The sequence below is a fragment of the Lycorma delicatula genome, chromosome 8 (assembly GCF_047948215.1).
Source record: "Lycorma delicatula isolate Av1 chromosome 8, ASM4794821v1, whole genome shotgun sequence".
Lineage (NCBI taxonomy): Eukaryota > Metazoa > Arthropoda > Insecta > Hemiptera > Fulgoridae > Lycorma > Lycorma delicatula.
Window position 1 is genome coordinate 11,776,006 of NC_134462.1, and position 12,214 is coordinate 11,788,219.

Sequence of the window (12,214 nt, forward strand, 5' to 3'; positions counted from 1 at the left end):
AAAGATTTTATGAATAGAAATAAAAGGTTTCGTTTTTAGGTAACTTTTATAACTTAAAATAAATGTTTTTTATAATGAATAAAGAAAGATTATATTTTTACTGATTTCAGCTTTTACTCAAGATTTAATTTCTATATTATGAAAATCCCACTAAAACCATATGCATCGGCTTTCAGAGCATTGGTTTTATTGCATATTAACTATTAATAGTAAAGAAGATTTAAAAAATTACACTGAAATTTATAATCTTCAGTTAACTCATACTTTTACTTCCTGCACTGTTACTGTATCACCACAACATAGTGAAAAACAACTAAATAATAATAAAAAATTTAATTTAATTTAATTTAACTCAATAGTAAGAAATTAATGCTTTGTACAAAGCAAAATAAAATTACTTTAAACAAAGTAATGAAAAAGCTGACCAACTGCAGCTACAATATTGCAAAATTTAAGTAGAAAAGACTAAATTATTTTATTATAATAAAGATATTAAGATGCACTACTGATACAGTTCTTTTGATACAAATTAAATATTATGCAAAATATAAACTCGTAGCTAAGAAATTTTATTTACAAATCCAAGAAATAAACTGAGAAAGAAGATAACAAAAATAGCAATGAAAAATCACAATAACATAATATACCAGAAATTAATGCAAAAACTATAAATTAATGCAGGAGCCATCCCAAAAGTAAAGAATATAGAGTTCACATAGGTAATCTCTCACCACTGATGTAGTCACCAATTTTCACCTTAGATTAGGTTAGTCAGCTTTGTTACAGTAAATACATTATGAATCCTTCAGACATATAAAATATGTGAGAAGGTAAAAAATCCTACCTGTCAATATGAAATTCAAGACATAAGACAGTTTTTAAGTGAAAAAAAAAATCACTATGAAAATAGACTTATAAGTAAATAAAGGAAATATGTAATAATACTATGAATGAATCAAGATTAAAGGTGCATACATATACAAGATTACTTTCCAGCACAGACATGCTTAAAATAATGTCACTTACATAGATAGTTCAATAATGCTTTTACGTAAAAAAGCTGGTTCAGCTACTCAAGCACTTGCCAATCAGTAACAATTCTGCTTTATTATTTAAACATTTATTTAAGCACTTGGATGTTTATATTTACACTGTGTGTATTGATAGGCTACTTTACTGATCTGTTAATTGACTGCAAGTGATGGTTACCAGTGCCAGTTGGTGCTACTACCTAGCATCACAAACCAGTTTTGTATGTGAATACACCCAAAAAAATGTATGTTTAATGAAGATGTTTATCATGATTGTTCTGGATAACTTCTCTTACAACAAACTGATGCAAAAAATAGACAATGAAATACAAGCTGACATTCAGCTCATTATTGTGAATTGTCTAGCTTGTTTCTTCTTAAATTTTAAGGTCTCTTCTACACAAAATTTATTAAAAAAAATGTTACAGGTAAAAAAAGGAAGCAGTTTTGACATTATCAATCAATAATCAACTCAGAAGTGATAAGAGGTTAAAAATGTTGTCAGCAAGATCATAAAATTAAACGCAAGCTTTTATAATAATAACACCTTGCGAAACTATATGTATACAAATTATAATTTAGTTTAATTATAACAGATCACTTTGGTAGCAACTCTAAAATTACCCTCTCTTTCCATCAATCAATAAATTAATAATAAATTTAAAAATGAAAATTATAAACATGTGACACAAGGTAAAGTGAAATTGGATTGTATCACTGGAAGACAAATGAATACTAATCCTGGACACCAATAATGGAAATGGTGAATCATAAAAAAATTATGTGCTATTACTATCTTGCAGAATACTTCGATAAAATTGGAAAATTGGTATCTATCAGTCACTAAAATGAGTAGTATGTAAGCAAGACATTGTTACAGTTGGTACAACCTAGAAACTGTACAAAGTTACTTGCACTTCTGGGAGGGTGTAAGGATTGGACATGTATCATCTAAATATTAAAGAAACAAATAATTGCTTGAATTAAATTTTAAATATGTAAAATTTCTTAAAGTTTCATTGTCAGCAAAAAAATAAATATTTTTTAGTAATTAGGAACATTCACATAGTAAATAATTCTTCTAGTGTCAAATATAAATTTTAGGGCTACAAATAAATTCCTTACAATATTTTATATGTATTGTGTCTGGGTCTTTAAGGTAGTGAAACAAGGACAATGGAGAAGCCAGAAAGAAGAAAAGAACATGAAAAAATTTTCTCACTACTTTGGTGGGTAATATCTTGAGATACACAAAATTAATTAATTTAAATAACCAGGAATAATAGGAGGTAAAGTATGTAAAGGAAGATTAGTATGTCTAACAAAAGAATGACAGACAATACAAAACAATTTAATGCACAATTACTGTACTCATTTCAAATATTTTAAAAATTAACCGCAATTATAAACTCAAAGAATGTTAGCTCCCAGTATATGATTTCAGCAGGTAAAAGGTACAGGATTAACATATACAACACACCTTATTATTATTATAATGCTTTTACTAAAATTTCTCTGAAAAGACAAGAAAAAATTATTACATATGATAGTCTATAACACACCTTGGAACTGCTCTCCAGTGAAATGTAAGAGCATTGTATCTATCAGTTACTACATCAACAAGAGATGAATCAAACAAATCAATACCTAGATTAACTAAACCGATAACAACATCTGGCCGCCAACATCCATGAATTACTTTCATTTTATAATCAGGTAATAATTCCTGTAAAAACAGAATATAAAATGTATACATAAACATTTAAAGTAATCTCTTAGTATGTCACAAATTAACAACAAATGAGTTGCTTATATATGACATAAAATTTATACTTTTATCAAATTAGTCTAAGCAGAAACGTAGGTCTATCTGCCCAGGTATCTGGGCAAAGCCAAAACAAAGTGAGTATGTTGTTGACAAACAGTCAAACAACTCTCACACACACACACCCACACCCACACACATACACTGAAGTCCTTCACCATTCGGTTAATCCATACATTAAATTCATTACGATTAATTTCACAATAAATTCAAAGAAATTTTTTTTAATTATTAATGAGTTATTAATAATTACTTCACTATTATACTATATATTTGTGTTTTTCAACTATTGTAAATATACCAAAATAAATGAAGAGCAAGTAAATAAATTTGTGTAAATTTACTAAATCCACAATATAATTATTTTTACTGCTCATTTTCCTTGTGTACTGGAGTAGTTTGCTGGATAAGAATAAATCACAATATACACACAAAAACAAGAGAAACCTTATCTTTCAGTTAAAAAATAGAGATTAACCATTAATTTATGGTTGTCACAAACAGAAGTAACGAAGAGTTAATTTTTTTTTTTTTCAATTATAGCAATTTCAAAGCTAAAAATAGTATTAGTAACAATTACAGTTAAGTCATGGACTTAGTGTTGTAAAAGTTTTTTTTTTTAATATATTTACTTAAGTCATTCACTTCTGATACAAAATTAAATACAAAAGACTACAGACAAACTATTTACATAAGCTGCTTGTTGTGTATAAAAATTAATCTATAAAAATTTAACAAGAATACATTTCTTAGAAATAGGTTTACAGAAATTAATTACAATGATTCATATGTAATATTGGGCTTAAATAAAACAACTGAAAATAAACTTGGGCTGATAACAAGAATAAAAGAAAATATCTCTGGATGTCATTGGTAATCTCGATTTCTAAAATACTTTTGTTTTTTCAGTTTTTCCTTAGTAAACACAGTATGTAACTTCTTAATTTCTTCTTTTCAACATTACTTTACTCTTTCTCGTTTTCTGTTTATTCTGAAATTATATTTCTTATTTTTAGTTATATTCCATTCCTCATACTCAATATCCTCAAATCATCACAAAAAGATAGAATTTTATCTTCTGGTTTGACTTTAATCAAACTCATTAGTGTCATCAAAATAACATATAGGTGTCTTCATTACACAATACTTTTTTTTATATACAATATTAATAATAAACATTAAAATAATTTACAAAAATGATATAATTAGTAAAGATATAAAAATTATGATATACACTAAAAGTTAAATGTATATTACATTATATATTACATTACATAAATATTACATTACATAAATATTACATTAACAAACATAATAAAGTTAAACTATTGTAACAGGACCAGTATAATGGACCAGGATAACATATTCCTTCAAATTAACAAATATGAGAAAATAATAATGAAAGGAACTAAAAGGGATCCTTTTCTTAGGATAACAGGTCTGTTTGAAAATCTGTTCTTTGTACAACAAACAGTGGCTCCTCCAATAGCTGTTATTCAATGAGAAGGGTTACCACACTGAAATAAGAAATGTATGGGAAAACATAAGGGCGTGGCCAATGATGCCAGTTATTACACTTCAACAGTTAAGGAATGAGATGGGTTCTGGTTCTGCAGGCCAGGGAATATAAATACTACCTGGACCAGCAGGAACAATTAGTAGTTAGTTAAGCGAGTAGTTCTGTGAGGCAACATTTTGTGTAATTGCAATAACAGTGAGTAGTTCTGTGAAGCTGTGTTCAACGCGACTGTGTGACTGCGTTATCAGTAAGAATTTTGTATTGAGTGAAGAATACACCACACGCATTCCAGTATGGGCAGTGGTTGAATGCTAGAAATTGTTTGGTGAATTATTGGTAGACAAGTAGTGAAAGTGATAGTATTATATTCATTCATAAAGTGTAGGGTAGTTTCACTGTAAACAGTAAAAGTAATAATATTTGCAGATAACTGAATTGTATAAACTTTAGACTTTTCTAATGTTATCTTGTTGTTAAAACAATATCAGGTTTTAGCAGTCATGAATTTTTGAGTAAATTAGACTGAATTCTGTTTTTTTATAATTTAACTACCTTTAAACAGATCCTTATTTGAATTACTATTTTTATATGTCAATTATTCATCATTATTATTGTTGTTACTATTACTACCAACATTATTATTATTAATTTTCCTTTATATGTTCTTAGAGTAATAAATTCTATTTATAAGAAATTTTTACTTTGTTAGTCTTTTAATATCCTGGTCGAGCCACAAATATGCGACACTATGCATGATTAATTAGCATAAATTAAAATTAATTTCTAAAAAAAACCCAAGCACTACAGCACAGTTCATACAAACATAATACAGTAAAAAGTGATTGTAAACACTTTAATGTTATTTTAATTAAAATAACATAAATACTACATAATATTATACATCATAATATTATATATTATTACGTAATATTATAAGTTATGCTAAATAGCATATTCAGCAAGTTTTGTTATAAAAAAACTAATAAATACTATTAAAAACAATATGAATAATGATACCAAATCTGCTTTCAGCACTAGCAGTTAGCAAAATTTCAGTTATCCAGTACAATTTTTAAGCTGTCAGATATTTCATTTTCTTTTTCTATAAAAAAAAAAAAAAAAAAAAAACACCAAAAAGAAAACATAATCTTACCAGTGTTTGAGAAATTATGGGCACTATTGATTCTAAAGATATTGATTTGACATCAGGACCGTTGTAATGTAGTCCACTAATAACAAAACCACTTAAAATATCAGCATGGAGATTAAGATTATTAACAGATAATTCTCTAACTTTCATATTGTAACCACCTTCGACTACACCAAGGACAGCACTATTTTGGAGCACCTTTAACACACAATTTTTAAATACATTTACATCAAAATTTTATTTAGAAAAATAAAATAAAGTTACTATTTTATCAAAATAACGGTTTTACATGTTAATGGTCTAGACTCAACTGGAATTATTGTTCTCACAAACACACCCAAGGAAAGTCTATTTTGTATTTTCTAAAATAAACTAACATACCAAACTCCATAAACAAAATTATAGTAAAAAAATCTGATAGAAAATCTTGTTGTTAATGTTGTAATTAATTACAACATTAATTACTATGAATTAATGTAATTCATAGTATAAATTACATTAATTACTGTAATGTATGAATTACATTAATTACTATGAATACACCAAAATAGCAAGTTTAATATAAAATGACAAATTTATATAGTAAGCTTTTCTGATCCAAAGACTCATTAGTTTAAAAAAAAAAACTATAATATTAAGTAATGCATTACCTGTAACATTTAAAAGCAAACAGTTATCATAACCAACCACATTAAACAGTGGTTACAAAAAGATACTACTGAATATAATGACTATTGAATACACAGTCTGAAAAGTTCCTGAACTAAATTAAATAAAAATACAGATTTAAAGATAAACAAATTTACTCACACCAGCCCTCTACATAGAACCCTTCTTTAGTACTTATACACCGGTAGAGCTCATCATACGCTTTGGATAAATCACTTTGTGGGATCGCCTTCAACTGCTTAGTGCAAGGCCTTTGAATGGCGGAAATGTCATCAAAAAATCGGCCTTTGATCTTCAACTTGAGTTTCAGAAACAGAAAATAGTCTGCTGGAGCCAAGTCGGGTGAATAGGGTGGGTGGGATAAAATGGTGATTTGATATGCAGCATAATAATGTGTAAAACTGTTGCAATGTGTCCCGAGGCATTGGTCATGCAAGAGAGTCCAACTGCTCACATCCTGGTACTTGCCGAATTCAACAAATACGACGCATCAGGCACTTCATTACTTCCAAATAGAATTTAGAATTCACACGTTGACCAGTGGGGGCAAATTCATGATGAATCAGGCCCGTTTGAGTCGAAGAATGCAGTCAACATCATTTTCACTCTTCGTTTTTGTTACCTGACTTTTACCAATCTTTGTGCTCCAGAACTCAACCAAGCAGTTGAGTGACGCTTTGTTTGCGGATCATACATGAAGCACCAGCTTTCATCCCTGGTTACAATTGTTTGCAAAAAATTCAGATTGCTATTGTCAGTTTCAATGAAGTCTTGAGTGCAAGAAAAACCCACCTGTTTTTGTTCTTCGTTCAAGAAGTGTGTGGAATGAAACCAGAGCACAACTTTCGGCAGTTCATTTTTTCAGTAAGAATTGTATGTACCATATCTTTACCGATGATTAGCTCTTCTGCTATGGGCCAAAGGATAAGATAAGATTCTCTGAGCAGGAGTGCATGCACTTTCTCAATGTTTTCATCATGAACAGCTGTTGATTGCCTCCTGCTACATTCATAGTCATCCAACGATTCTCTACTGTCTTTAAACCACTTCCACCATGTGTATGTTGTAGTACGAGATGCGGCTTCATCACCATATGCTTGCTGTATCATAGAATAAATTTTAATGAAATATTTTTGAAGTCAAACACAAAATTTTTCACGCTTCTCTGCTCCATGTCGCAAACTCACACAAGGTCGCATGAACACAACATACACAGCCAAATATAACTCGAGACTGGAGTGACAAAATATTATGAAATTTTGTACACAAACTTGTCAGACATCGTACTACATAGTTCCTTGGTTGTCCGAGAGTACTTATATCGACATCAGAAATTTAGTTCAAGCACTTTTCAGACCTACTGTGTAAAATGTAGCATGAGAGAGGTATTTACACACAAGAGGATCTGATGGGAATTTCTCCATTAAGTCTGCAAAGGAGAGTGAAATATTTCAAATACAATGGATAATTGAATAGTAGTTAAGATAGAGACAAGTTTATCAATAAATTTAATCTTAATTATACAATTATGTTAAACATAAATAACTAGATGCAAAAATTAAAGAATTACTGAAGTTAATAATACAAAAAAAAAGAAAATTCTAAACTGATATCATCCTCCTTCCATTTCATCTTAATTAATAATAGGTCAGGATGTGGGCTATGGACTTTGTTTCTCTACCATTCCTCCTGGATAACTATCAACATTCTTATCATCATTTTTTAGGTCTCATATCATGTAATCATCTTTCTTTGTCATCCTCATCATTTTAATCATTTTCATCATCCTAATCATCACATTTAAAATAAAATTTCTTGAACTACTCTTCTACTTGCCATTATCCGTTAGTGCTTACATTCCTTAGTCTGTACAAGTTAATTCTCTCCTACAGCGTTTCACATCCTAGAGTCTTCTCTTATTGTAGACTTTCTTACTTGACTTCTTCAAAAGACTTAACAATCTAAGGAGACTAGAAATTTGAAAATATCTAGTGCTTCTTTTATAATTCCTCTATTTTTCTCTACACTTATTTGCATTCTCAAATTTCCTATTTTGTCTAGCATACAGTAAGATGAATTACATCTTCCTTTTATTCCATAACAATGTAATCAGTAATACTTATTACTTTCCAATTCTTCTCCACATGAATCTTATCTAGAAAAATGATAAATAACAAAGGTGAGAGTAAAGTACCTTGTCATATTCCAATTTCCACCAAAAAACTTTCAGTCTTTCCCACCATGTTCCTTCCTAAGCTTTCACATTCTATTTATTTTGTAAATAATTTCTGGGTACATTCATTTCTTTCTCCATATGTATTTTATACATCAAGACTATGAATACATACATAGAAATTAAATAAATTGCAGAACAATAATAATATCTAAATAATCAGCAGACTCTGTGATCACCACCTTTGGTACGAGGCACATTCATAAAGGAAGGGCCAACGGCTTATATTTAAATATTAGCGGATCTGAACACAGTTTCATGCATGCAGAGTCATCTTATCAGTTATTTACGAAGCCACTGCAGTTGTTGTTTTGATTCAGTAGCTATCTGCCTGCCAGTGAATGCAGATCACAATGTCTGCAACAATTGTTTCTCCCACCAGTTGTGAAGTGTGCACTGTGATTTGATATCGATTTTAGTGTGCAAATGGATCTTCAGCTGCTGAAATTCATTGGGAGTTATGCCTAGTATATGGACCTACAGTAATGAGTGAAGTAACGGTTAGACAAAGGTATTGAGACTTTAAAAATGGTCACACAAATACAGCCATTTTACGTTGAACAAGTGAACCAAAAACTGCGATGTGATCAGCGATTAACGATTGATTAGTGTTCTGGCAGATGAATTTCTGCACGTTGGATGCACCTTTATCAACACGACTGTCACAGAAAAACTTGAATATCACAAATTGTGTGCAAGATGGGTACCGAAAATGCTGACCAACACAAAAAGCAGAGAACGTGCAGTGGATGAGCGTTTTTGAATTGTTATCAACAAGATGGAGATGATTTGAATTCCCACATTGTTACAGGCGACGAGATGTGGATCTTCTACACCAACGCAGAATCGAAACAACAGTCAATGCAGTGGCACCATTCAAGTTCCCTAAAAGTGAAAAAGTTTAAGCAATCTCTGTACTAGAGTCGAAAAATGTAGGCTACCATTTTTTGATACAAACAGGGTTGATTTCATGGAACGTAGATCAATGCTCAACAAACTGAGATGTGCAATCCAAAATCAACGATGAGGGCAACTGACATTCGGCATAATCCTCCTTCACAACACATGTCCTCACACCACTGCCTTAACAAAGAAGATTCAAGATTTTCGTTGGGAACTTTTTTGACCACCCTCCATATAGTCCTGACCTTGTACCTAGTGACTACTTCCTCTTCTTGCATTTGAAAAAGTAGCTAGATGGAGAATGGTTTGAAAACGACAAGGAACTCAAGACTACCATTGTCAACTGGTTCAATTCCCAGGCGGTGAACTTCTATGCAAAGGGATTAAAGAAACTGGTGTGGTATTACAAAAAGTGCTTAGAACTGAATGGCGATTATGTGGAAAAGTGAAGTAGAAGTGTAGTAAACTAAAACTCTAAGTAAAACCTTTTCTCACGAATTAATTTTTTTTAATACCCAAATGGCCCCCCTTACTTTATGAATATGCCTCGTTAAGTCATCAACTGTAAACTGAATTATATTCTATAAAATAATTTTTAAAATAAATTGACAATACTGTAATTTGCCAACCTCAGTGATGGGATGTAACATGTCTTACATACATAAGGTTCTGGGTTTAAATCCTAGTCAGGATTGGTATTTTTCATACACTAAAAAATTCATCACTTATTCATAAACAAAAGCGAGACTACCAGTGGTATCAGTCTGTAATAATCAGTATGAATAAATAAATTAATTACTTACAGCAGATATAGTTTATACATGGATACCATACTTCACAATAATCAAAACACAACATAAAATTTAACTTTCAATTTTGTTATGAAAATGATAACAGATAATGTATTTCACTGAATTTTGATCACAAACAACAGAAAGAGGTACACAACATGACAACATCGTCTGTATATAACACTAACAATATTTTTTTATTGTTTATTTATCAATTGTTTTCTTCTAATATTATTTTGAGACAAACTATTTTTGGCTATTTTTCTTTACAACTTATATACATCTAATTTATAAATAATAATATAAATGTTTATATCTATTACTGTATGTCACTCTATAATATATAGAATGATATCCCTCTAAAATAATATATAACAATTTAAAAAACAAAATTTTACCTTACTATCTTTATGTCTATTTAAACAACATTTCAAAAAATCAGATGAGTTATCAACTGATTTACGGACACGTTTTGCACTGCTGCTGGCATCGGTGTCGCTATCAGACATAACTTCATATATATCAGGCTTAAATACTTCAACCATATCCATAAACCTATAATAAAAAAAATTAATCATGAAAACTACAAAACATGTACAATCAATAAAATAAGATACAAGAAAAGTTTTTCCTTTGTTAAGTATTTTCACTTAATAATTGCTAAAACATTTATTTAACTATTTTAAACCCACTAATTAATTTCACTAGTTCTTTTACACAATTTTAAAATAACTAAAAATAGAAAAGTAAAAAAATAAACCATTAACAGATTCAACTGTAACTATTGTTTGCTTTTTCTTCTCAAAATTCATATCTCTGCTAGAAATTAATTGCTAATAATAATTAAAATAAATCACAGAAAAAAATTACCAACTTCCAAAAATGTAAAAATACTGTACATAATGGAAAATTGTAATACAGATTGGGATAATCACAAATGAATTATTACTGCATTTATGTATAGCTTAACTAATCAGAATTCAATAAACAAGAAGTGATGAAATCATAATTCAGAATTATTCATAAAATAACTGATCCCAATAACACAGTAATAATAAGCAATTGCATTTTATTGGTACAAATACAGAAGTCCCACCTAAATGAGCCTTAGCAATTAAAATAGATGGACGATTCAAAAAATCAATCTAAACTAACTGGTAGAAAGAAAAAAAAAGTAAAAACTATATGCACAATTACCAGTAAAAACCACACAAGCACACCAAATTAAATTAATTAGCAAGCCCATATAAAATTACCAATTAACAGAATAAATACTTTTTAAAACCCAGGATTTACAATCAGTTACTTAAAGTAAGTAGTTTGTTTATGACAAAGGAAACTTATTACCCTTGACATAAGTTACAAATGATAATTTTTATGATCAACTGATTTAAAATGACTTACAACAAAACCAGCTATCAAATAAAGAATCTGTTGGTTTAAGAAATGTATATTTCTTTAAATCCAGTTTATATAGGTCGCAATTATTAAATTAATCCTATGATGTAGGTTTAATATAATACAATATTTTACTGAACTATTTATCAGTCTAAAAGATATATTGTAATTTTCACCACTATAATTTTACTATAAGTTCCTGTGGAGAAGACAGCTTGATGTGCAAGAAATTTGGGTACATCTGTTTTTTGTTCAGTGTACCAGTGAAATATATTTTTCAAACAGCTTCTTAGCAAGCAGTAACTTTGTTTAGAAGTTATCTGTAAACAAATTATAGGCCTTATCTAACAACCTACTCTTAGTTATCAAAATCAAATGTTATTTTTTCAGCAAAAGGAACATCCCTATCTTCTACATTTTTTCCCAATGATAGCCACATTTATTACTAAAATATATATATATATATTTTTCATTTGAATGGTGTATATATAAGCTGATCTTTGCAATCTAGAAAAGTTTTCATTTTCCCAGAATTCCTCTACACACTTATGTTTTTTGTTGGGTATAAGCGCATTGGTTTCTGCAGCCAAGAGATTCCATAATTCTCTAGTGAAAAGTAAATAATAAGGCTACTGTTACAAGGGGGACAGTTTCTTATTCTGGGATGTCTAACCTGAAATTTGCAAGAAAACTGA

The 12,214-nt window shown here is 29.5% G+C and overlaps 1 protein-coding gene across 2 annotated transcripts in view; it reads right to left on the bottom strand.

Annotated features, from left to right (window-relative positions):
• LOC142329447 (queuine tRNA-ribosyltransferase accessory subunit 2) overlaps positions 1 to 12,214 on the bottom strand; it is a 31,599-nt gene that overhangs the window by 13,204 nt on the left and 6,181 nt on the right. For both annotated transcript variants that reach the window (XM_075374086.1, XM_075374087.1), the window contains exons 4-6: positions 10,520 to 10,676; positions 5,529 to 5,723; positions 2,594 to 2,757 (exon numbers count right to left, since the gene is read on the bottom strand). In XM_075374086.1, the coding sequence (XP_075230201.1) occupies positions 2,594 to 2,757; positions 5,529 to 5,723; positions 10,520 to 10,676 (516 nt within the window). The remainder of the gene's footprint in view (positions 1 to 2,593; positions 2,758 to 5,528; positions 5,724 to 10,519; positions 10,677 to 12,214) is intronic.